The 26,539-nt window shown below is 43.6% G+C and overlaps 1 protein-coding gene across 4 annotated transcripts; it reads right to left on the bottom strand.

Annotated features, from left to right (window-relative positions):
* Positions 1–26,539, bottom strand: LOC123061280 (callose synthase 7). 4 transcript variants are annotated; one of them, XM_044484302.1, is made up of 42 exons: positions 26,137–26,518; positions 25,951–26,051; positions 25,745–25,857; positions 25,583–25,667; positions 25,365–25,475; positions 25,127–25,270; positions 24,252–24,356; positions 24,024–24,115; positions 23,818–23,941; positions 22,814–22,945; positions 22,652–22,728; positions 22,456–22,546; positions 20,553–20,675; positions 20,360–20,477; positions 19,841–20,172; positions 19,705–19,757; positions 19,567–19,627; positions 14,739–14,820; positions 14,606–14,655; positions 14,441–14,527; positions 14,240–14,347; positions 14,042–14,133; positions 13,846–13,927; positions 13,600–13,760; positions 13,385–13,511; positions 13,187–13,290; positions 13,026–13,110; positions 12,773–12,924; positions 8,746–8,855; positions 8,531–8,653; positions 8,394–8,459; positions 8,094–8,280; positions 7,818–8,014; positions 5,649–5,734; positions 5,072–5,190; positions 4,895–4,978; positions 2,635–2,747; positions 2,332–2,561; positions 1,098–1,898; positions 945–995; positions 677–862; positions 1–484 (listed from the first exon to the last, which is right to left on the bottom strand). In XM_044484302.1, the coding sequence occupies exons 1-42, from the start codon at positions 26,357–26,359 to the stop codon at positions 245–247; spliced, it is 5,808 nt and encodes a 1,935-aa protein (XP_044340237.1). In that variant the 5' UTR covers positions 26,360–26,518; the 3' UTR covers positions 1–244. The 4 variants fall into 4 exon arrangements, with proteins under 4 accessions (XP_044340237.1, XP_044340238.1, XP_044340240.1 ...); XM_044484303.1 differs by having other exon boundaries at positions 5,649–5,771; positions 7,897–8,014; XM_044484306.1 differs by lacking the exons at positions 1–484; positions 677–862; positions 945–995; ... (1 more) ...; positions 2,332–2,561; positions 2,635–2,747 and adding an exon at positions 2,778–3,844 and having other exon boundaries at positions 26,137–26,539.

The raw sequence follows: 26,539 nt of genomic DNA, 5'->3' as shown, positions 1-26,539 counted from the left end.
TAAAGAAGAAAAACTTTTCCAATGTCAAATAAAGAACCAGATTTTAAGACAGTGTCGAATAAGGAATTTTCTCGTACTACTTTTATGAGCACCTTCGTTCTATACCAACGAGTTGAAGTTAGTCCCCTAGCATGCCATATACTATTCCTTTAAGGGTCGATCACATTGTGGAGGAACCTACGCCCAGAAATCGATCATGACACATGAACCTGCAACATGTATCCCGCCTACGCGAATTCACTGGTCACTCGAACTCCCCAATGTCCTTCTGGCCGGCAAGGATCCTTGAGATCTGGAGGCCCCGGCTGAAGGCTTGGTTGAAGAGCAACCGTGTCTGGAACTCTGAGACGAAGGGAAACCACGACAAGAAGCCGATGGGAAGGAAGAGAACAAGACCCATGATGTTGTCGTATGCCCTCCCTAGCTCCATGATGGAGTCCCACAGCGTAGTCTTCTTAATCAGTGGAGCGCATGCCTGCCCAATCTGTGCACAAGAAACAATATAAATCACTCATAAGCTCAGTTTGCTTCTGTTCAATGAGCTTGTCAGTCAACTGCTCGAGAATTAAGCGGCTAAATGTTCGTTATCTGGTTCCGTGCTCATATGCAGGTAGGAATTCCATCTTTTTTAGAGCACTTCGCTATGCAAAAGTAGGTTAACAGAGGTTTTACTCACCAGAAGAATACACCAACCAGTTGGTAGGAACCCAAGAATACTAGCGAAGACATCTGAAATCGTGAGGCTGCATACAACAAATAGGACTGACATCACAGAGATAAAGCCAAGAAAGAGAAGGCCCTTCAGGATGCGGAACATAAGCTGTAAGTCTGTCCCAAATTTCTGCCGTCCTATTGAAACCATCTGAAGACAAGGTAGAGCATCCAGATGGTAAGGTTTTTAAGCATCGGAGGAAACTGGTCAAGACCAAAGGCCAAAGTGTTACCTTCAAAACTACTAGAACCGTCAGCATAACCAGCCATGACAATCCATAAACCTACAGGTCGATAGCAAATGGAAAGTACATTATGATACGCTGCAACTCTATGAACTAAATATTAAGCAAATAATGCAGCACAACATATGTAGTGAAAAGTACCAGGATGCTGGTGCTGCGGCGTGCAATGTTGAGATGATACACTATACCATACTGGTAGATCAAGAAACGAAGAGAGAGGAGGATTTCCAAGACAAGAGCGCGAATGCTGGTTTTCCTGAGGTGCTCCTGCTCACCTATCCACCAAGCCTCCCAGCTTTGATCCACAGACATACCAATACCCCCACGGTTACCCATCCATTTCCTCCAATCTGTCCAGTCATCAACCGTCTTCTGCCACTCAAAACATGACGGATTGAAGATAAATGGTGCAAATAGCCAAGATGCCACCAGGAACCATATGGAGAAGGTGACAAATAGGTACAGGCTCGTGCTGCGGTAGGATTTCCCATAGGCCAGATATACAACCAGAAGTATTAACAGCTCAAGTCCTTTAACAAAGTGGCTTCGGGAGTACATGCGATAATTATCAGCAAACTTAGCGTGGTACACAACAAATCCACGGCCTGTAGGTCTGTATTTAGCGCCACCATGGAGTATTGTTCGCCCATAGTAGTGTGTTTTGGTGCCAAGCTGGAATGTGAAGAACACAGAGGCCAACTGAAGCTGCATGATGATGAACTCTCCTAAAGCTGTGCGGAATCCCTTCTCTAAGCCAACTTCCATGACCATAGGGAGGACAAGCAGCAACCCAAGCTGGAAAACAGACTGTGAAGCGAGTGCATTTTCAAGAGGCTTGATGTCCTCCTTAATACGTGGATCCAGCAAAATAGACTTTTCCAGACCACTCATGACGAGATATAACCTCCCATACAAAAATACATAGACTGTAAGTACAGTAACCTGGAGAAAGGAACTATGGATGTCAGTATCCCAAAATATGCAGAATGAGCACATTGTGTGTTTGACACCATGGCTAAACTGTCAGTTAGGTTTATGAATAATAACTGAAGTCCTAAAAAGGGCCAATTTAGGAATATCCCATTAATGATACCAAATATTGTTGATTTTGTTGTAAAGGATGATATTGCTAATTACCAATTTAACATACTGGTCATGATGAAATAAATGGCTTGAACTTCGATCATCTCCACCTAATGCGCCCGTATTGTTTTATGGGATCTTTTTAATAATCTATAAAGAGCCCTCACAATTGGATTTTTTATCCAAATGTTTAGCATGGTTCTCTCATACGGCCCAATCATAAACGCATCAGAAACAAGGAAATAACATCGACATTTTTACACCTAGATATGTTCAGTTAATGTATCCTTACCATGCTACTGAAATAAAAGCCAACTGTAGTGAAGTAGAAAGACAGCATTCTATAGAAGTCAAATCTGCGTCCAAGACGATAGATGTCACGACTCAATGTTTGTTCACCATTTCCATTGGCAACCTTAGCTTCAAAGCTTGAAATTTGGTTCATCCCCACATCACGTCCTTTACCGACTTGCATATACTCATGATGTGTGATATTTCCTTCCCTCATTGTTGAATTAAAACCTAAGAAATTGTATTCAATAAATGCATTTTAGGTAAGGGATGACTGAAACGTTCATAAGAGATGTAGACTTACCTGAAAAGATATCTTCGCTTAAATTTATAGTCTTGGAAGCTTTACTTATGCCCCCCCTAGTAATATGGAAGAGTCTATCAAAAATATCAGGATGGCCATAATGGAACCGAACCCTGTGGTACATCACAATGGGTTAGAGAGATACAAAGCCTCATAATCAAAAGAAAAATGGTGCATCTTACACACATGAAGATACAAACATCTCCATACTACTTAAAAAAAGAATAGCATTCCTTTTTATCCAAGCCAGAGTGCTTCGTCCAACCTTACGTACGTTCGTACTCCCTCTTTCCATTTGATTTTTCCCTCCTATCTCTTGGTTTTTTCACGGGTGTTCCTTGAAAACCGTCTTAACTGTCCCACCTTTTATTGACTTACCAAATGAAATTATGTTTCTTTTGGTAAGCCAATAAGCTTTACCAAATAAGTGATTACAAAATAAGATCTAAAATTTACCTAGGTAGGTATATCATGGGCAGGATTTGATAAGTGATTACTAGACTGGAATATTATATCCCGTTGCAATGCACGGGCAATTATCTAGTGACCAAAAAAGTTTACTGATCCTTACTTTGGACTGGAATATCACCAAAGAACTAGCCATGGACAGGGGTGCGTGGAAGTTAGCTATCACGTTCCAGAACCATGAGTTGGTTTCAAGATCTTATGTGTTTCAGCTCCAGCCTAATCCCAACTTGTTTGGGACTGAAGGCTTTGTTGTTATTGTTGCTATTGTTGTTGCTGCTGCTGCTTTCATCTCATAATTCTGTTGGTTACCTTGGTGCATGGTACAGTTATCCTCTGTTTTTAAGGCGTCCCGCCTTGGACGCTTAGGCGACGCTTAGGCGATAAGGCGCCCCGCCAGCGCCTTACAAATATGCCCGCCTTAGGCGCTTAGGCGTCCGCCTTAGGCGCTTAGGCGTCGCCTAGGCGATAAGGCGCGCCCCCAGCGCCTTAGATCGCCTTACCGCCTTAAAAACATAGCAGTTATCCACCATGGTCTGACATAGTAGTGCAATGTAATGCCCTGACCAAACCCACCAGTTCCTGGCCGTTGCGCTAGACTGACCACAAATACCAACACTAGTCTTTCCTGTGCACTTTGTCCTCACTCATGCACACCTGGGATCAACTTCCCAGTTGGTCACCCATCCTCAAATTGCTCCCAACCAAGCACGCTTAACTTTGAGGTTCCTTTTGGATGGGGCTCCTGGAAAAGAAGGTGCACCTTGTTGATATGAGTAGTCTATCATCCTATTAAGCCAGGATGTCACATGCAGCAACTTTTCAAACATCTTGAATTGCTCTTTTTCCCACTAACTAAACCATCATACTCCCTAAAATCATAATAGCCTAGTTAACAACATCTAGTGACTCATAGGTGCACCTTGTTGATATGAGTAGTCTATCATCCTATTAAGCCAGGATGTCACATGCAACAACTTTTCAAACATCTTGAATAGCTCTTTTTCCCACTAACTAAACCATCATACTCCCTAAAATAATAATAGCGTAGTTGACAACACCTAGTGACTTATTATTGGTTCCCAGAAGGACTGGGTGGGAAAAGATTCTAAAGTATCACTAGCTACATACAAGTGTCACTTTATGAAAACATGGTTTCAGGATAATCTTTTAGCAAAATAGCAATTAGTGGTTAGAGCAAAATTACATTTTAGCTAAAAACTGACTGTAATGTCTTGATGCGACGTCGAGAGTCAATAAAATCTCCCTTAATCGAAAAAAAGGCTACAAACTGCCTGGAATTTGGATCGATATGGCCTTAAGAGGGTACCAATCACAGTTTGCTCTTCTTTTTTCAAACAATAACTAACGAAACTTTAATCTTTATATCAGACTTACGATCTCTAATTTTACATAAAAGATTCCAAAGTTCTTGCCTTCTTGGTAGCACATTATATTATTCGTACTAGACTACAACTGTATTTGACAGATTAGGAATTTAGTGTAGAGAATGTACATAATTTAATCTATTTTATAAATACGAATTGCTCGTAAGACAAATCTATAATGTAATACTTTTATAATTTAATCTACAACTATAAGTCTTTTAGCACGAATTCCTCACAAGATAAATCTGAATAGATTACAAGTACATTCCCCATGGTCATGGGCCTCATAGTTTGACCAAAACGATATAGTGGAACTGACAGCCAACTCAAATAGATTCTCATTCTAACTAAAAGCATTGGATTAATAGCTTCTACATGGAAATGAAAATGAGAAGAGGGTCACATACTTGAGAGGATTGGCCAAAACACGCTGTCCAATCGTAACAAAGCTGGTCTCTTGGTTTGACATAAACCAAGCAAGTGATGAAACACTAGATAGAAAAGGGAAAAAAGTTACTTATATGGGGGGGTAGCATAAATGGCATGAACAAAAATTGGACAGAACTATGGATAGATGGATATACCTTCCAGTAAAAATATGCTCCCGAAGACCTAAAATAGTGGGCTTGCTCTTTCCATATTTGTCACTCCCGAACTCCTCCAGCACATTTCTCATTTTAAATGCCTCTTCAAGGTAATTATCCTAGAAGTAAAGGGGCAAAAGTTACCACTAATTTATTGCGGAATTGGTATCAGAACAAAAACATTGGGAAATACCACAGCAGTGTATGCCGGCATGTCAACATGATTTTTAGTGTGTTTGGGCAGAGAAGAGTGTGTGTCAGCAAATGAACACGATTCAGTAGTACAATTAGATAGGGAGACTGTTTTGAGGTGTGTTTGGACAATGTCGACCAAGTGCAGTTTACCCAGTTTGGCCTCAAAATTTACTAATGGTTGACAAATCAGAGTGGTGAGGCCAAGGACGGCTGCCACAAAATTTACTAATGGTTGACAAATCTGAGTGGTGAAGCCAAGGACGGATAGGAATGAAACAAATCACAGCAGCAGACCACACAAGCCTACATTATTGGCCTGGTTGACCTTCTTCGACAAGTTAAGCTGAATTGAACACGTGCACTGTGGAAATGGAAACTGTACCTGATTCATATCAATGGCCTGGAGTGCTTCACCCCTGGTGAAAATTATGGCATGATTTTGATTTTCAGGTTTGCCCTCTCCAATATCTGTGGGTTTGCCAGGAAGCTTGATGCGGTAAATTTCCTAAATCAAGTTTACAGCACAAAGTATAAAAATATCACTGAACTAAAGATGCATATCCAAAAGATGGTGAGTTGATGCTTTATGAGTTTATGAATGTGCACAGAAATAGGTGACCAAAAATTGATGGAAAGCTACTAACTTGTGCAGAGACTTCAAATACTTACATACGGGGCCGAGTGGTCTTCGACCAGCAGGCCCCGCTCTCGCGAAACCCTACCCTCCCATGCCGCCACCCGCGAGGCGGCCGGGGAGGGCTGCCAGATCCTCCCGCCGCGAGCCTCCCCTCCCTCGCCGCCGCCAGAGCCTGTTCTTCCTCCAGCGCAATGGGGTAGCGCGGGCCGCTTCATCGGGTGCGAGCGCGAGGCGCCGCGGCGTGGCGGCGCACGGCCTCCTGGTGGGCGTGGCGCTACGTGGCCGGCTGCGTGCTGGAGCGCGCCTCGCCGCAGCGGCTGGATCCGTCCGGCAGGCGGCGCGGGCCGCGGGCGGCGCCTGGGGTCCGGCTTCGGGCTCCCGGCGGCTGCGTTGGTTCCTATGTTTTTAAGGCGTCGCCTAAGCGTCGCCTAGTCGTCGCCTAAGCGTCAAGGCGCCCCAGGATGGCAAGGCGTCTACCCCGCCTTAGACAGACATGAAGTGTACGGCTGTGGCTGCCCTAGTTCTGGCTGCTCCTGGGGCTTGGAGATGACGGCCCCGCTGTCTCCCGGCACCATGAAGAGGAGGGAGGACTGGGGGCTCCTGGGGCTTGCTGCTGTGAGGGAGAAGGGTGGGGCATGAAGAGGAGGGAGGGAGGACCAGAAGGGTATGGCTTCGTGGCGGCTGTGGTGGGAAAGAAGGGAAGGAGATAGTGGAATTAGGTCACGGGGGTGTATATGGCCACTAGATGGGCTTTTGGGCCACTGGGAGGTGCATAAGTAGTGGCCCATCTCTCAGCCATTGCTCTTTTTCTAGTATTAATATGTGCAGACCTATTGATGACTCTTTTCCTGCAATGTTTAAGGCGTCGCCTTGCCTCGCCTTACCGCCTCGCCTTGGCGCTTAGGCGTCAGAGCGGCCCTCCTCCGCCTTATGACGCTTTACCGCCTTAAAAACATAGGTTGGTTCCTCTCCGTCGCGGGCGTGCGGTGGTGGTGCGGCTCGGCCGGTGGCGGTCCGGCGACCTGGTGGTGGTGGCCGGCGGTGCGCGTGGTGCTGGTGCTTCCACTTGGCGGCTCTCTGTGCGGGGAGGCAGGGGAGCGGCTTGGACAGGGGCGGCGGCGCCGACGGGCGTGCCGGCTGCAGCGCGAAGGCGGGAACTTTACGGGCCTCGGAGATCCCGGCCGGGCCTGTGCGGCCACGGGCCTGGTATGTTCCTGCTATTGCGTCCGGTCAGCTACCGTCATCGACGGTGGAGGTGGGGCCCTCCCGCGTGCCAACGGTGCTGCTGTTGCTGCCCTAGTCCCGGCTCCTCTTCTTCATTGTGCAGGCCATGCTTCGCGCCGTGGTGAGACAGCGTGGGAAGCTTCATGACCGGGTGGCGCAGGGTGGTGGTCAGTTTGGTGGCGAGCTCCGGAGTGCCTGAGGTGAAGGTTGGGATCGGGAGAAATCCCTATTGGCTTGGCCGACGCCGACGCAGTGGCGCATGAGGGTGCCGCCGGACCTTCCTGGAGGGCGTCGAGGCTACCCTTCCTCTCTCCTCACCGCGTACCGGGGGAAACCCTTGGCAGCAGCGTCGTCATCGTCGCGTCCCTTCTTGGAGGTGTTGATTGGTACCGGTGCTTCAGAGGCTCGGAGCTTGGTGGGCGATCTCCGGTGGATGCAACGGCCACGAGGCTTCTTCGTTTTTTGTCGATCCGCCGTTGTCGGCATTTGTTTCTCTTGTATTTTCTCTTTCATTTCTTTTGGGCGTGACTGTGCTGCTTCCGCCCCAGCACCTATCGTTGGTTGTCTCAGTTGGTTGCTTTGTATACAAAGCGGGGGGGAAACCCTTTTTTGGTAATACTTACATACAAGTGTAATTTCTACTTAAATAATATTATCTAAAAAACAAACATAAAAAATGAAGTCTTCTACCTTTAGTTAGAGAAGCCAACGAAGCTTTTGATGGAAATGATGCTGTGTGAAAACATTTATGTTTATATTCAGCAAGTACCTCATCATACTTTTCACCCACTCCTTTGACAAGAACAGAATAATAAGTCTTCTCTGTTGTTCCATTTTTGGTCGGAGCTTCTACTTCATCAATATAAGCAATCCGTAAGGACGGGTACCTGTGCATTTCAAATATCAGATGGATTGTAGTAACCTACTATGATCTTCGTGGAAAGATGAATGCACTAGGTTTTGTACATTATCATGAGGTTAAGGATGTTCAGATAGCAAGCTTTATCTTTGAGATTCTTGGACACCTTTTGCATGCCATATACTTGACAAGACACAACATAGGTGAATTTGATATCAGCAATGGCAAGTGCCATATCTACAATGTTTCCTCCCTCTTGATAGGATGTTGTTGTTCTCTGGCGGTCCAATTTAGCTGCAAAATACTGATGGAGTAAAACATATGCAGATTTGCAAAGAATGGGAAAGAATTCACAGGCGGATTTGCATAGGATGAAAAATATATGATGGAGAAAAAATTAATCTAACCAATATCAATTTTATCTTGAATACATTGAATCTCAAGCGCCCTCCTGTAGTACATCATTCCTCTCACTAGCACAGTAATAAAGAAAGTTAGAAAACACGATAGATGAAGTTCATACAACATAAGAGAGTGACTTCACCAGTTCTGGTGAGCGTTTGTCCCCTATAAGATGCCCAGGGTGAGATCTCATCCATCCTTGATTTAAGGGACTCCTCATCCTTTGGTACAAATTTTATGCGCTCAAGACAATTCTTCCATTCATCTATTAGCATGCAATAGTTCATGATGAGCATTTGCTGACAACAGAAGATAATTAACATTCACAAATTGTCAGATAAATGAATATAGGAGTACCTGGATATATTTTCCGTAAATAGAACAGGATAGAAATCCCGTCCTCATTTTTTTTATGCAGATCTTCTGTCGAAAAGAGCACCTCCTCTTTGAAGTAAGGAGTTAGAACACTGATGTGAAAACAGAAATGTTTGTTAACTGGTATTCCAGCAAAAAATAATTGTAGGGCGGTTTGACCTACGTGCCAAGTGTTAAGGAGTATTAATATTAGTCTAGGAGTCCTTATTAGGCTATGTCTCTTTCCTTGTACCCTAAGTCTTGTGTTATATATATATATATATATATATATGCCCCTTGAGCTATGCAATAGAGATAAGTTGCATCCATAACATGGTACATGAGCCCAAGATTAGGGATTTTTTTGGGTGTCAACACTCGCCCTCCTGATCAAATCTCGCGCTGCCATTGCTCTCTTGGCTGTCGTGATTTCCTCTCCCTCACCGGCTGCTGCTACCTTGGCCAGCCGCTGCTCTGCCCGCTGCCCGTCACCTCAATCTGGTGCGTGGCTGATTGATTTGGTGATCCGCGCTCGATCTGGTGCTGGTGTGCAGCCGCCCCCTGCAGGTCTTCAATCCGCACCTCAAGGTCTCCAACAGCCGCTCGATCGCTCTCCCACAGCACGATCTCAACGCCACAAGTGGTTATGTATTTATTAATGGAGGCGGCGCAGTGCATGGAGGTCATGTAAACAGATCATATTGACAAGGTCAACCATGGAAGCAGAACTTACTGCTTTAGACACAGCCACTGCTGAAGCAGAATGGCTGCGTGACTCTTGATAGACCTGCATCTGGTTGAAAAAACTGCACCGGCTATTCTTATGGATTGTGACAGCCAAACGGTCATCGCTAAAGTGAACAATTCTAAGGACAATGGAAGTCATCAAGACACGTGAAGAGACGTTTGAAGTCTGTCAGGAAGTTGAGAAACTTCGGAGTAAGAACTGTTACATATATTCAAACAGACAAAAACCTGGCAGATCCCTTTTGATGCGAAGCATCCTATGGCATCACCATGTCAAGTGACACGTGCGACATCTACTTCATACATATAAAGGTGAATCATCTCCTTTACACATGTTCACTTGATCCCTTCTTGGATGGTATACTACTTGACCCTCCATCGTGCATGTATAGGTTTGAGCGGAGATTCACGGATGACGAGGAGTACAAGCGCAAAGGAATGACTATACCATCCGCGAAGGAAGCATGGAAGCGAAGACGGAGCTGCAGCGAGTTACAGCCACCGGACATCCCACTACCGGACGTCTGGTGCCTGAAGAAGAGAAGCCAGCGAGGAGCAGCCAAGTGCTCCAGCGGCAGGACATCCGATGGAGTACCGGACATCCAGTACCCACCAGAATCCAGTGCCACGCACCCGAGAAGAAACGGGCGGATTTCCGGTGCGTACTGGACATCCGACGCCTAACGAGCCGTTGGACATATGGTACCTGCCTGCTCGCATGACTGGGCCACGGGTCTTGTATCCCTTCCTTCCGCGGTTCCGCCCCTCACTTACCCCTTCATGGCTTGTAATATAAATAGACCTCCCCCTCCTCATTTCTAGGGTTAGCTAAGATTAGAACAGACACCAGAGCTTAGCTCATGTACCTCCCCTTGTGGGATCCATCCTCTCCTATGGAGATCAAGACCACCATGAGTGGAGAATCCTGAGGGATTGCAAGACCTCTATATGAGAAGAACCATCTATGGTTGCAAGGCCTCTCGTGGAGAAGAAATGCTTCATAGAAGCATCAAGCCCTCCTTGTCCTAGGACTTAGGGAAGAACCCTATCTTGTTCCATCCACTCTTTGGATCATGGATCTATCTATGTGTATCTTTATTTGCATCTATGTGTGTTTATTTGTATGTTTCCCTTCGTATTCTTCCTCAAATCCACCTCCAATTCGTAAAGATTGGGCCACATAGGGTCTCTACCCTACATCACCTTTACAAAGGGACTATCATGAAATGTGGTAGATAGTGCATCGAGGGAGATGGGTAGACCCATAGATGTTACACCATAGTAGTAACCCAACCTTTGTGATCGGAGATCTCGTGAATTAGGACCTCGGAAGAACAAGCTATTGGTTAACAGAGGAGAGTAACATGTAACCCTCTCTATGTGAAGATGCAAAACTCTCAGAGCTGTAAAGCTCAAAGTTGTAAGGCAGGTTGGCAACATGCCTTAATGTGGTTCTATTAGCTATGATTAGCAAAGATGTTCTCCTAAAGAGCAGTCTTGAAAGAACGCGTTGTAAGGCGCGGGCGTGTGACATACGCGTGAATGGTCCGCTAAAATCCGGTCCGTGACCTTGCAGGGGCGCAGCTTCTTTTTGCCGTTTTATTTTTTGATGTCTTGGCAGACAAGTTGATTGTTTCTTGTCTGGTAAGTATACGACTTAGAAACCAAGTCAGTTTGAGATCGTGATCGCGACACGATATTGTTGGAAATATGCCCTAGAGGCAATAATATTCGTATTATTATATTTCAATGTTCATAATTAAGTTTATATTTCTATGCGATAATTGCATTGGTTCTTGAATATGAGATTAATAGTTGGAAATATGCCCTAGAGGCAATAATATTTGTATTATTATATTTCAATGTTCATAATTAAGTTTATATTTTTATGCTATAATTGCATTGGTTCTTGAATATGAGATTCAGAGGAAAACCCAAATGCATGTGTGTAAACATAAACACCAAGATGATCCCTAGTCATGCATCTACGACTAGCTCATGTATTGATGATGATCTTGTTTTCCTGATCATGAGCATTGTTATTGTAACAAGGATACTATCAATAATGAGAACACGTTGTTACCGGAACAATGGTGTTGGATAGACCCAACTTATGAATTACTGAGAGATGTTATCGTTGTTATGTTGTCAGTATTTTCATATAATTTGTTCATGATTACTAAGTTCCATAGACCATGCGAATATCATAATTCAACATGCTGGATAGTTACTTTGGTTACCGAACGTCACTCTGTAACTGGATACGTGAATAAAGGTGACTTACGAACTTACGAGTATACCTAAAAGGCTGAAACATATGTCTCGGTATCGATAGTTCAAGACTAGGATTTGCTCCTCTCACGATGAAGAGATCTATATATGGAAATTTGGGGGGGGGGGGGTCTCAAAATGGGAGCCATACGAAAAATCCGGGATTTTATTTGTGGAAGAAAGTTGTGAAGAACTGTCATGAGATGACCACCCCTAGTGGGCCCCACAAGGCCCACATGAGGCGCCAACCCCCTAAGAAGGCCTAGGCCGAATCCTAATAGGGGTGGAGTCCTTCCCTCCTTCCACCAAGTGGAAAAGGAGGACTCCTCCTTCTCCACCTATATATATATGTGTGGAGGACTCCCTCTTGCAGCACACCAACCCAAAGGGGATCTCTCCCGCATAGCTCTACGTGCCCCCGGTCTAATTGGCCTAAGTGTTTAGGCTCCTAATTAGACGGGCAATAATCTCGATCTAATTGGTCTAATAGAATTAGACAAGAAGCGCCGCTAGACTTTCTTTCTCTCTCTAGTTTTCTCAGAGTCCTTCCTGCACGTCGAAGCTCTGCCAGTCTACTACTTCGGAACGCGTGGATACCTCGGAGGGGTCGTCTACTTTGACTCTCGTCTCGAAGAACTCTCTCGCCAGCTGGGAGGTGCAACCTAGCTGCGAGAAATCATCGCGCTGCACTGACTCTTCACTGCTTCCGCTACTCTGCTCGTCGGTGAGTTTGATCGTTACAACCATCTTCATAGTGTTCCTGGGTGTGATCGTGTAGCATAATTTTTTGTCATGTAGCACGTTCCCCTACAGCCGATCCATATTTTTGTACGTTCTCGTTTGACTTCAGAGTTCAGACGTAAGACAAAATTTACAGGATATAAAAATGATGTTAAAATAGAGGGCCTTGTGCTATACAGTAGAGATAAGTTGCATCCATAACACCAAGAACCAAAAAAGGGTTGGTGGAAGAATAAGGTGGAGGGCCAGCCACTAGAGTTGGGTTTCTTACCTGAAGGACATCATGCTGCGGACCTGTGGAGCCCTTGGCATTTTCATAAATAGTGAGTTTGCAAAGAAAGTGATCCTGCGCCTAGCTTCCAAGTTCGTTGGTACATAAATTGCAGATTCTTTCGTTGTCAGCAACAACTGAAGCCTAACACACTGCTAACACAGAAATCCCATGGTTAATGAGGACACTAGTACTTGTGAACTTACAGAAATGAATACTACCATTGAAATAAGTTGCTAAGAAGATAAATGACCTTCTCCCTCCAAGCTTCATCCTTTATTGAGTCCAGATTCAGATTTGCAAACAGTTGATTGTCTCTATTTTCATCCTTCAAAATACTGGGATTTGAAAGAAAGTTGGTTGTCAAAAAGAATTCCTGAAGGCGCACATCTCAGCAATCAGCATAGATCTTACCCTTGTCCATTCTTCATGATATCCTGTGTAATGATTTCCATTGTATCTTGTAATAGATTGGCGATCTGTGTTTTTATTGTTGTGTCATGCTCCTCTTCAGTTTTCTGTAAAACAAGTAAACAGTTTTTAGAGTGTTGAAATGAAAATATCGTATAAAAATATCTTGCTAAGAAATCCAAGAACAGTAGCTATCAGTACCAATAGTAGAGTTAGCAGCTTATCGAACTTAGCACTTAGCTGAGGAAGTTCATCCAATCGGAATTCCCTCACAAGTGACTGACGTTCTATGCTATCTTCAAGACTTTCACGTATTCGATCAACAACTCTGTACCCATGAAGCAAATCAATAGTAACTGTAGTTAGCAACATAACCATATGGTAAATTAATTTTCTCAGAACACAATATGCCTTACTTCTTATCACTTGTTTCTGCCATAAGGCTGTACAGAATATTTAATAAAGTCTCATAGCACTCTATTACGGCATAAAAGGTGTATGGATCCTGGTTTATCCTCTTCCGTAGTTCTTCATCCCTTTTCTTGACGCTCTTTGCCATATCAAGTGCCATTGGAATCTAGAACATCGTAGCCATGAGCACTACAGTACTAGCTCAGGGAGAAAATCGAGTGCTTAACCTAGTGGATGATTAAAAAGTGTACCTTGCTAGCGAGAAGGAAAGGAGGCCATTGAAAAACGCTAGTGTCGCCCGCAGATGATGGAACAATCAATAAATCTCTCTCCCTAGAAGCAAATGGAAAAAATATTTAGAAGTATGTTAACAAAAGGAAAAGACTAACACCAACAGCCAAAGCATGTTATAACAAAAAGAAAAAGACGCCAGGACCAACAGCAAACCTATTGTTTATCAAGTCTTCATCTCGCAAAGAGATAATAAATGCATTCCATATGTCGGAGAACTTATCAATATGCAAATTTTTGTCCTCCTTCTGAAAAGAGTTTACACAAGGTATTCGAAGAGACAATAAATCAGCTATCGTACCAGCCAAAAAGTGACAGGAAAATGATTGGTAACAAAATTTAGTAATATTGGACCTCACGCTCACGTCTCTTTGGTTGACTACCATGTCCAGGCACAAGATGTTTACCAAACGCTGTTGGGATTGCCTCGAATCTTGATCTTAACATCCCAAGGGTTCGTATCTGCAGGAAGGTAAATATTCTGCAAGATTATTTACGGTAGCTACAGCCTCAACACTCCAAGGGTAAAAAGGTAAGAATAGACATGGTACCAACCTCACCCAAGCGGCTGAAGGCACCATTTACTCCACCACATATTGTTGAAAAAATAGCGTACCATATTTGCGTATCCATTAAGTATACCTATATGAGGAAATATGAGCAGCTTCGTATTAACCCCCCACACCCGCACACGTACAAAACACATGAATTGATACATACCATGACAATTGGTGCCCATATAGTAAAAACAACACCTAAATTATGCTGCACTGCAAAATTAGCATCCAATCAGTGTTCGAAACCTTATCTAAAGAATTACCGTGATACTGCACTACTACAACATAAATCTTACAGTATGGAAAGAACTCGTGCCAGATGTATTTCCCCCGTCCCAAAAACATAATTGTCCTGGTAGGTCCAACGAGAGGAGAAATCTGCCAGCAGTGATCAAATGTCAGTACACTTCCAACATTTGAAGCTCAAAAAAATTATTATACATGTGGCACAAAAAAACAAAAGGGTTGTATGTGGCAGGTTACTCAAAAATACTATTTGGATTCATTATTTGGGGTAGCAGGGGTTTAGCAATAGATAAATGGATTTCACGAAGATTAGTTGGGGACGGATTAGCTTATTTTCCTTTTTTTGGGTCAACCAATGCCTGTTGCCCTGTTCCTAATTAAGAGGCATAAAATACCTTGCTCAGAAAAAAATATCTATACTAAACATCCAAACTGCAACTGTCAGGGGATTGATTCTGAGCTACCAAAACCCTAGTTCGAACTCTGGGGGCTTGGCTTACTACCACAAAGCTATGAGCTACACGCGAGGCACGACAGGGACACGCGAGCTACCCAGGTTCGGGCCACCGTGCGGTGTAAAACCCTAATCCTGCTTGGCGGAATTGCTTGTGGAGACAGTGCTCTTGGAGCTACAAGGTAGACGAGAGTCAAGGGTGCCAATGGCGCAATCCTTCTGAGGAGTCGATCCCCTACTACGGTGGCAGCACTGCCCCTTTATAGCAGCCCCGGTCCTCTTCCCCAAAAACATTGGCGGGAAGGGCTACCACATGGTGGCAATTTGAAAGGGGACAGGCGCCCAGGCTTATCCTGACAAAAGGCGGTCTTCGCCTACTAAAGTTGTTATCTATGACGCGCAGGGGGCTCCATGATGACCTCTGTCCTGGCGTGCCACCCGTCCTGGTCTTATTTCACCAAAGCGGAAGGCTTTGGGACTTGCTTTACCGAAAAAGACTTTCGCCCCGCTTTATATATTAAGCATCGACCAACAACAACCCAGTACAAACGCACGCCACCACAACACACGCACACACCCAAGGCAAGATACATAGGCGTTGAGCGCAGCAACACCACCCTAAGCACTACAAGAGCAGCCGGGTCCTCGGCCGTGAACACGCCACCGCGAAGAGATGAAGCCGCATATGACGATCCGTGGGCTCCAAGACGGTGCCTTCAGGAAGGATACGACACCGGAGCACCGCCACCGCCCGACCCGAGAGTCAGAGTTTCCCCTAGAGCAACACGACGGGCAATGAAGGCCGCGACGACGCCTTCAAGAAGGGAACGAGCTTCACCGCCGCCGGTCCGTTTGAAGATAGAACAGGTTTTCATCCTAGCCAATACTCACCGCCACCGAACGCCACACCCCGGCGACCATGCCGCCCACACGACCATGGTCACCGGGCAGCACCAAGGCACGGCCTTTGCCCATGAGCACCGCGACACCACCACCAGGGCCGCCGCCCCGGCATCCAAGACCTCGACGCCACCTCACCCGCCACCCAGCGCCACCCCACCCAAAGAGACGAGTGGAAAGGCCCCACCTTTAGCACCCCTGAACTGTCCCCAACGCCGAGACACAATAGGCCGGCCAAAACTGGTCTCCATCAGCCCGTCCTGCCGCCGGGCGCGAGATGTGCTCAGTCCTGCTGCCGGGTGCGAGACGAGTCTTGTCCTGCTGCCGGGCGCGAGACGAGCATGGTCCTGTTGTCGGGCGCGAGACGAGCTCGGTCCTGCTGCCGGGCGCGAGACGAGCGATGGACCACAGCTGGGAGAAGTCCAGTCCATCGACGAAAGTGGCGCGCGGACGACGGGGAGAGAAATTGAAGGCCGACGCACGCCGCCTACGGACGAACCGACGCCGAAACATGTCAGCCGCCGCCGCATCCGACCTGCCAAGCTACCGTGGATCCATCCACAGCCGGAGCAGCAGCCGGGAAACTGCCCTAGTGACGCCGGCTGGCACAGCCATGCTGCCCTCACTTGCCGCGGCGACGTCACCCACGTGATGGGCACGCAACCCGCGTCGTACGGCCTCCTCGGGAGGCCTCGCGGGAGGGCGCCTCACGAGGGGGGCCTCGTGAGGCCGCCTGCTTTCGATGGTGGTACTTGGTGAAGTCCTTCAATGAGAGGGTCCTCGCAGGGCGCGGCCCTCTCGAGGTAGCTGGCTTCGCGGCGCCCACAGTTGGGCCGCCTCTTGAGTTGGGCCATTCCTAGACCATAGGCAGATGGCCCGTGGTACCCTGGTTCCCACTGGGCCGACAACAACCTTCAGTTTTCATCCTAGTTTTGCCTCTAAGGGTCGAGTGCGCTGCATGGACTATTCTCTAAACAACATGTTCCTCCACAAGGATGTGGCATAGCTAGAGGCATCATTGACTCTTATACCAAATCGTCTTGAACGCCAAGATACACAGTGCAACCAAACTTTAGCTAGACACACTGGTGACAGCAAGAACAACACCACGGCAGGGATGGGAGGGTGGGTGGTGATATCGAAAAGGGGAGAAAATGTCCACTTGGGGACAACAAGGAAAGAAGTAATATCGAGCAGCTGAGGTAGGAACTCGTGGTAGGATTACTTGCTTGCAATCTTGCATTGAAGGAGCCCACAGGCTGAAGAAGAACCTCACTAGATGAAAATATTGAGTGGCAAAGCACTTCAATAGTGATAAAAGAACTATCATTGTTGTAACTTTTGGTGTTCTTTTAATAGATATGATTTGAAAAGATTAAGTGTGTGTGCATGTTAAGAGTATAACTTAGGAAGTGTATATCCTGCTTTTGCAGAACAGTAGAAGAGCCCATTCGGCCCATGTAGGTGTGTGTATATCTCCTCAGAGAAACAGAGGAAAGTGATTTGACTAGGAAAAAAGGGTTCCTACTATGCCCACATTTGAGGCGAGGGTGCCTGCACATGTGTATGGAGGGGTGAAGTTTGTGTGGATTGCCCAAACCTATCCATCGGTTAGGACTTTTGGGTGAACTTGTTGTGAAACATTATATTGTATCGGAGCCAGAGGTCACTCATGTCACCACTCTCACTATCTACGCATCAATATATCTCAGCTCGTACAGCATGTTCATTTGCAACCGATTTTTTCGCAGATAGGGAAAAGCAATGTGTGACATTTCATCGATAGATAGGGGTTTTAACAAGTTATATATCGACCAAAAGGCTGCAACCCCAGAGCACCCTAGACGTTAAGTAACATCACACCCACCACTCCCCTGGAACTCCATCAGCGAGCCCCCTGTTTGGTACCTCATCTTATATCATATTTTCATATGGTGTGTACAAATTTATAATTAGTTTACTTGTTTCTGTCAATTTCATCACGAATCTACGATAGAGACACATTCATTATATCTCGGCTAGTACAACATTTTTACTTTGCAACCGGTTTTTTTTCGCAAATAGGGAAAAGCATTGTGTCATTTATCGATAGATAGAGTTTTAACAAGTTATATCGAGCGAAAGGTGCAACCCCAGAGCACCCTAGACGTGAAGTAACATCACATCCGCCACTCCTCTGGGACTCCATTAGCGAGCCTCCTGTTTGGTACCTCATCTTATATCTTATTTTCATATGGTGTGTAAAACTATATAATTTGTTTAACTTTTGTTGTCAATTTCATCACGAATCTACAATACAAACACATTTCTTTTGTTTCTCAGATATGCAGCAGGCTGTTAAGGCTGCAGTTTGGCAAGGTTAACCAACTTTGGGCATGGCCGATGTCTAAGGATACTTTGGGTCGTGGATCAACCTCAACTACCTGGATGCATAGCACGGTAAGACTCAAAGGTGTTTTGTGGGTCAGCCAGCATAGTACAAAGAGTTTGAACAAATTTGGTTCCCTTCGTTCCAATGTTATGAGGCCCCAATGTTGAAGTTACTAAACAAGAAAGGAATTTCATTCTGTTTACTGATTTAAAATGATTTACATCATATTCTGATTTTAAAATACAAAAGTTCAAGGGATATGCCACCCGGTTTGGTGTAGGATTTACAACCTCGAAATTCTCTTCTCAACATTGTACCGACAAGCACCAGAAGCCGACATCTGGCTCTAATACCATGTTGATTTTCTGATCAACAAATTCACCAACAAAGATGGGAAATCCATTCATACCTTAATAAAGTATTATCAAATCGGTAGCTAATGTAATAATATAGTAAGGAAATAGCTGCCCAGCTGGTCTAGAAAAGCACCACAACCAACAAATTATTACTCCCTCTGTTGCAAAATATATTTATTTTTACTTTGGACAATCCAATATGCAAGTTTGACCATTATTTTTTGGATAAGTATGTAAGTAGAACATTACAGAACATTGTATTGTGAAACAATTTTTAACTCTAAATCCAAGGAACTATTTGTATCTAACCAATCTAAAAAATCCCTAAAAAGACAATCTAAAATTTTAATTAATTAGTGATAAAAAATAAAAGTTTGACAGCTGACTTTCTAAGAGGACAAATCTATTGTCAAACAGATGGAACACAAAATTAAGTACTCCCTTCGTCTCGGTGTATAAGTCATTTGCGTAGTTCTAGGTCATCGATTCGAGGAATTAAACATGTGTTATATGTCATGAAAAGTATATCACTAGATTTCTACACGGATGTAGTTTCTAAATATATATTTTTTGTCACATATAATACATACTTATATAGTTAAATTGTCAACCTAGAACTACGCGAATGACTTATACACCGGGACGGAGGGAGTAGTGTGTAAAATAAACTAAAACTGGTGGATTAATTTGAGCAAATACTAACCAATAAAACATAAATTTGCTTACGGAAACAGTAACAGATCTAGTGTGATACTTAAACTAGAAATACGTTATTACAGTGCCTAGATTGTACCAACCTCAACATAATAACTGAAGGCGAGCTTGCATATAAGCAATAGAATCCAGAATGTCGTGTACCTATTTTATGAAGAAAAACATTAAGTGTTAGGAAGAGAGAGAGAGAGAGAGAGAGAGAGAGAGAGAGAGAGACTTACTTAAGAAGTGAACATGTGTCCTCGTACATGCCTCGGGCGACATATAATTTTGGCTGATAAGTAAAAAACATATGAGAACCAAAGACTACAATCAATTCTACTAAGAAGTCATGTAGATAGATCTAATCAAATGTACCTGCGTCCACCACAAAAGAAATCTAACAATGCGAGAATTTGAACGCTCTAATGCCCTTCGCATTGGTAGAAATATGAAAAACAAGGCACTGAAAATGTTCGGCAGCATGTAAAGAGCAACTGCAAAATTATATATCGATTGACTCTGGAAATTGCCAATCCAATTGCTGAAGAACTTGATAAGGCCTGTGGGATTTTGGATGGAACTGGAGTACGTCACTGGAAGAATTATCAACCAGCCAATAGCTACAACAAATTTAAGAACATGCCGCATCATCTGCGAGCACACCAGGCTCCTCCAAGCCTTCCAGTTAAGAACTATCTCAAGTGTGGCTGAAAAAGTTTAAGAGACCAGTTTTAGAAACTGTGCAGCATCCGAATCAGTAAGAAAAGCCAAAGTAGTTTCAAATTCTACTCAGATGCCAAAAGGTAATTAAGCAAGGACTCCTTAAAACTGGGAAAACAACTAAGCAAGGTTACAAGATTCACAAAGTTCCTGAGACCAAAAGTGCATCCGTACCCTGAAGGAAGTTTAGAAATGCAGCTGTTATGAATATTGTCATAACATTTCTGAAAACAGCTGGCTCGAATATAGCAGAAAGTGATCCAGAAGGGCTCCATGCAATAATTACCATGGCCTAAAAGGAAGAAAAAACATATGATATAGCAAATGAAGAAACATGACATCTTTCAACTAATAATTAAGTACATACCTGGAAAGCTAATATGAAAAAGGCCCACATTCGATCAAAACTTCTGAAGAGATGCAAAAATGTACGAACTTCAACAAAATTTGTTTTGGACATCCTCCGTCTGCTCATCGAATGATCGTGCCGCTGCACATTGCATACATTTAAAGTTAGCTCCATTATATTACCAGATGTACTTAACTTGATCAAACTGCTTTTAGATACACATACAATACACTGAATACAAATGAGTACATGTGCCATTGGAAGTCTAGATTACACGTATGTTCCTTGAAAAAAAAGGAAAATATGTCATGTGGGCCAGCAATACCGTCAGCACCCTAAGCACAAGGGGGGTGTTGTAGCATCTCAGGCCCAGACGGGTGCAGATGAGCACCAGGCTTACTGCTTAGAAACAAGCCATTTATACCAAGTTGGTGCTTTCCTCTCAAGTCAAGTAAGTTCTTCAGATTGATTGCTTAGACTGAGTTTGTTAGATCAACTTAATAGGGCCGGCTCCTACTCTCCCCAGCTTGTATCGGACCTTCTACCTTTTCACTGTCGCGCTGTCTTCAGCTTGTATCGTACGTATTTAAGGGCTTTATATTTAAAGCCGGGCGGAAGTGTACTTTCTACAGAAATAGGGTCGGCTCCTATATGAAGGATGACATGATTGGAAAATGTAAAGGTGTATCCCTTTTGGGTCCATCAAGAAATAAACAGAAACAGAGATTAATATGATTTGTCTCCATAATCCCTATTTCTACTCCCTCCGTCCGGTGAAGAGTGTACATCTAGAAATTTTAGGACAAGTTATGGAGTTGAGTAAAAAATGCATTGGAAATGTGCAAACCATCATCTCTCTCCTCTTTAATTACCCAACCCCCAATGAGCTAAGTGCATGTAGAAATTAAGAAGACCATGTGTAGATTGCTATTGGTCTTGATTACCGTGTGATGAGAGAGAAGTATTTTTTCCCACTTTAAAGTGCTTTGGGAAGATAGAAGTACACTCTTTTGTGGACAAATTTTGAAGCTAGATGTACACTCTTCACCGGGCGGAGGGAGTACCTCTGTAGCCATTATGGCACAGCGCAGACCCAAGGGTGTGCAGCCACATGTTCCCTTCTCCCACTATTACTTTATCCAATCCATAGTCTGATGAAGTAGAACATGATTTCCCTTCAGTTCATTTTGTATATGCTCACTAGTAATATTGCATGTTACATTGGCTTACATCACCCCGATGAGTGAAAAGAATATGTGAAATTATAATCATTCTTGAAAAAAGAATTATAAAATCAACTGCATAACCATGGTTTTTGCATCCTTGCCTCTTCTTCACTATCCATTGCTAGTTTGTATCTACTATTAAACATTTCACTTCCTTGTACTCATTTCATTGCTATACTTTGGAACAACGGGTTTTGTGTTTCCTTATATTTCGTTTAGCCGCTAATATATCTGTACATATCATCATTTCATGTTCACCTTTTATTTTTTTCCCTGGAACTGTTTGAGACTTTGAGGAACCACGAAAAACAATGATACTATTGTCTACTTTTAGCAATATGAAGCAATATTAAACAAACCTTCAAAGTAAACTACATTTAACCATGCAGTGGATAAATTTCTGTTCATGATTTCTTCAATTCCAGAACCACCATGCAAGAAAAATTGTTCCAATTATATACCACTAAAAGGTGTTGCTAGTTCCTCATCTACCATTTTCTGTTGGTTGACTGTTAAGTGAAGATCTTCAACTTCTCATGGTCATGTACTTTAGTCTCACCGTATTCGATAGAATAGAATCAGTGAATAAATATATTAAACTAAAATCGCTAAGAATTTTAACAAATTAATGATGTCTGATATGATAATAAATAGTATCTGTTGCACAAAAAATATGCAAAGGATTATCCAGAAACCTCAATGTCATTTTTAGTTTCCGTAGGATCTGCAAAAAAGTCAGAGGCTGGATCCATTGGCCATCCAAGTTGTTTGAAGCATTTCTTCGACCTGAATGTGCGAAGGTTTAAGGCAAAAACAGTGACCAGTAAGAAATGCTTTCTTAGAACCTACTGATGGACAAAGCACAAAGATGAACTATTAAAAGCAACTTACCAAAAATATTCATTCAGGTCATCATAGTTTCTCCACTTCGAGTGGCTCACGGTACCACGCTTACTCATTGTAGCTTCCTTTTGCATCAAATGAACATTAAACGGATAAGAATAAGAAATAACATTTTGCAACGAACATTATACAAGATATCCGAGTGCATACATTATGAATAACATTGTAGATTGGTTGGATAACCAACTGTAGAAATGCATCATCACTCCCCTCTCGCCGGAAGGGTGGGTCAAACGACTCTTCTCGTCTATCAGATATTATGTCATATAAATCCCTTGCCATCTATCATGAATTTACGGTGAAAAAGATTGGTCAAGAAGTCAGTGTATGTTTAGAACATGCCCAGAACGTTAGCTCGGGATCTGTTTATGAGAGAATTGTGAAACTCTAACAGAAGTGTTGCATGCAGCACCATTTTTAAAGTATATCTAAAAATTCTCATTTCATAACAAAAAATAATACAAATGCCATAAAAACATTGAAGAACAAAAAAAAAGACAATTATATTATTTGCCAAGACATCTATTATTTTGGTACTTCAACCTTACATAATTTGCTTGGAGTTCATGCTCATACATAAGCAGTTAATGTGTTTCACGCAGTACACCATTTTACTCACGGTAAAAAGTTTGTTCTTTCTGGTGTGCTAAAAATGTAGAGTCCTCAACTTACAGAAACAAACATAGCAGAACTGTGCTTGGTGTGGTATAGGTACTGACTGAAATTATTAGCCCATGACAAGTGTCTCCCTAGTAAACCCTCATCATGTGCATTTCCCAATACTCGTGTTCTACATGTAGTCTCTCTTTTCATGGGTGATAACCAACCAGAATACATTATGCATACCTCAGAAGTCAGATGGCGACTTAGTCAACCTTTGTTGGTCATTTCAACTCTGTTATAAGGTGTTTTGGCCTAGTAGCTTTCCCCTTTATATAATAATATGATGATTGTGTGCATCCTAGGGTGCAGAGACCAGGAGGTATAACCTTCCTTTTCGGACAAAAAAGATTCTACAACACCATTGCATTTCAATCAGAAGAAATTTCTTTGTTACACGATTATATAATCACTGCTATATGAATAGGTCTACGAATATACATACATACATCAAAAGCAGATATCTCGGACGTAAGAACAAGATTGTCACTTACATGGTGGAAGATATAACAAAGGCATTCAGGCATAAAGCGAACATTAGAAGCTTCACCCCAAATCAGCAAATACAACCCGATGTAAAGAAGCTCTGGTTGTTGTGTGGAGGCATCATGTGGAATTCTGCACGAAAATCATTTACAGTTAACGAGGAATCGAGGACAACTTTGAGCACCAGGTGTGCAACAAAATGCTATATTATTACTTGATGTTTGACTCCAAATGCAGATACCGACACCATGAAATGTAGTTTTGAAAGACTCTTTTCATCAAGTGATCCACTGTATCACGCTGTATCTGCAAGTCATATTAGAAGCTCGTGAATCAGTTTAACATGGACACTAGTAGGAGCGGAACACCACTTGCAAAAGGGCTCTGCCAAGTTGAGTTGATCCAGCATTACTGACAAAAACTAGTTCACAGAAATATTTACCATGTGATTTTGTCTTTCACCCTGGTGGACATTGCCATTTCCTCTCATATCTATGTTAGCAAGCAGCAAAATCAAATGCTCCTTTTGGTTTTCCACGTTACCTTTCTGCAACAATAAAGCAAAACATAGTATGAAATCTTAAACAGATAACAGAACACCTTGGTGCCTGACCACCCAACACAAAACCACCATATTACTTTTTAACTAGAGAGTAGTGTATAAATCCGCAACTCCAGTGACTAGAAAACAGTTTGCATGATTCATGAACGTTTGTGAACAAATTTTATATGTGATTGATGTCTTCTAGGCATAGCCGGTCCCAAGCCCGGGTAAAGGAGGAGGGTTGTGATAGGCTTGGCGAGCCAACGTAAAAACTAGCCAGTCCCATAGGTATGAAACCCATTTGAGCGAGAATAGTACTAGGATGGGTGACCTCCTAGGAAGTCCTCGTGAAAGGGTTTCATATCTAAGGGTTGTGATAGGCTTGGCGAGCCAACGTAAAAATTAGCCAGTCTTTTGGGTATGAAATCCATTTGGGCGAGAGTAGTACTAGGATGGGTGACCTCCTGGGAAGTCCTCGTGAAAGGGTTTCATATCTAGCCTACCCCAACTTGTTTGGGATAAAAGGCTTCGTAAAGTAAAGTAAAGTATTGATGTGCCTAAAAGATTCATGTGCGTACAATAAACCCACAGTGTATTTTCCATTAGCATAACATAAGCATTAACTATGTGAGTTCCATGCGAAACCAATTGGTCAAACTAGTAAATTTTGCCAGCTGGTCACTTGAAGTGATTTAGAAAAACAAAATTCTAAAGGATTCGAGATTTTGATCATACAGTCTAGAATATAAATTTAAGTATTGGTTAGTATCCACCTGAAATCCAAATGTTTGCCAGAGCCAATCAAGCAGGTCACGAACAATAGGTCCATCATCTATCCCTTGAGGCCCGTTAGTCGTATCTGGCCTTGGCGTTGGAAGATTGTTTATCTTGCGAAGAATGGCCACTGCTGCTTTTATCTGCAATTTTCACACACAAGAAAATCAATCATTCATAGTAAATGTTGTACTAAATAAAGCAGTCAAAACAAAGTTTTATGGTATATAACCTAACCTCAGGTATTTCCATTACAGGTTGTGTGGGACCAGAAATATTAAGGGGCAAAATGTTGTAATGTGAGAAGGAAGCTTTCTCCTTTTCAACACCTTTAGCATACTGGTCATACTGCAAGACATGTATTAATTCCAAGTTATAATGTTTCATGATGTGGAAAAATGTGATGAAGATAAAACAATTATGTTGCAATTATTTGCAGTTGCTAGATGTCGAACCTCGGAGTTAGGCTTGTCAGGTGTCACAGTTTTTAACACATCATATAGGACAGATGCAATCTGATAGTATCTAGCCATCTCATCCCTGTATGTTATGCATAGAGAAAGGGTGAACAGAGCTTAAGGGTGACCTCTTATATTTAAAAAAATGCTGCGGCTTACGGCTTTCTCGTTTGAAGACCCTCCTCAAGATATTTTTTACAATAGTGTTCATAGAACCTCTGAATCTCTTTTGCATCAGTTGATGCAAGTCTGCGTTGTGTATCTTTTTCATCCTGTGAAATAACAAACATGAAAGATGTAATGTATTGTACTAGTTTCAAAGCAATCGACAATTAGGGTGAATATGAATGATAGGTTCTTCATACCTTTTCCAGCCTATGCAAGAGATAAGTTTTGAACTGCCGGACTCCACGGCCACTTGAGTTTGGATCCATGGTGTGCGCCTTCTCGAATGCAGTAAAACGGCCTTGTGGAGCAGGCAGGCAGGCAGGTCGGAGTAAGAATAGGTGAACTAAGTCAGGTGTGAAGAAAGTGCTAGTGGTAGTACTGACAGAGGTATGCGACGCGCGGGTTTTCGTCCTCGATCTCGTTGGCCGCACGGAGAATGGGCACGATGGGCGCGAGGGAGGATGGCACGAGCTCGCTCTCTATGATGGGTCCTTCCTCCTCGCCGGAGTATCCATCCGTCCTCATGGTGATTGCCCGCGAGATGTTCCGCCTACCCATGGAGGGCTGGCGCTGCGGCGCCGACGGGCCGCCGCTGGACATGGACATAGCTCCCTCCCCGACGCTGCGGTTGCGATGATCGAATAGAGCGAGAGTGGTGTGTGGTGGTGGCGCTGGTGGTGGAGCTGGCGGTGGCGATGAGGGAGAAGGGAAGAGAAGGGAGCAGAGGGGGATGCATCGTTATTGCCTTAAAGAGTCGAGGGGAAGTGCGATGCTGAGGGAGTTGGC

Source organism: Triticum aestivum, chromosome 3A, assembly GCF_018294505.1.
Source record: "Triticum aestivum cultivar Chinese Spring chromosome 3A, IWGSC CS RefSeq v2.1, whole genome shotgun sequence".
Taxonomy (NCBI): domain Eukaryota; kingdom Viridiplantae; phylum Streptophyta; class Magnoliopsida; order Poales; family Poaceae; genus Triticum; species Triticum aestivum.
This window is presented reverse-complemented; position numbering and strand designations above follow the sequence as displayed.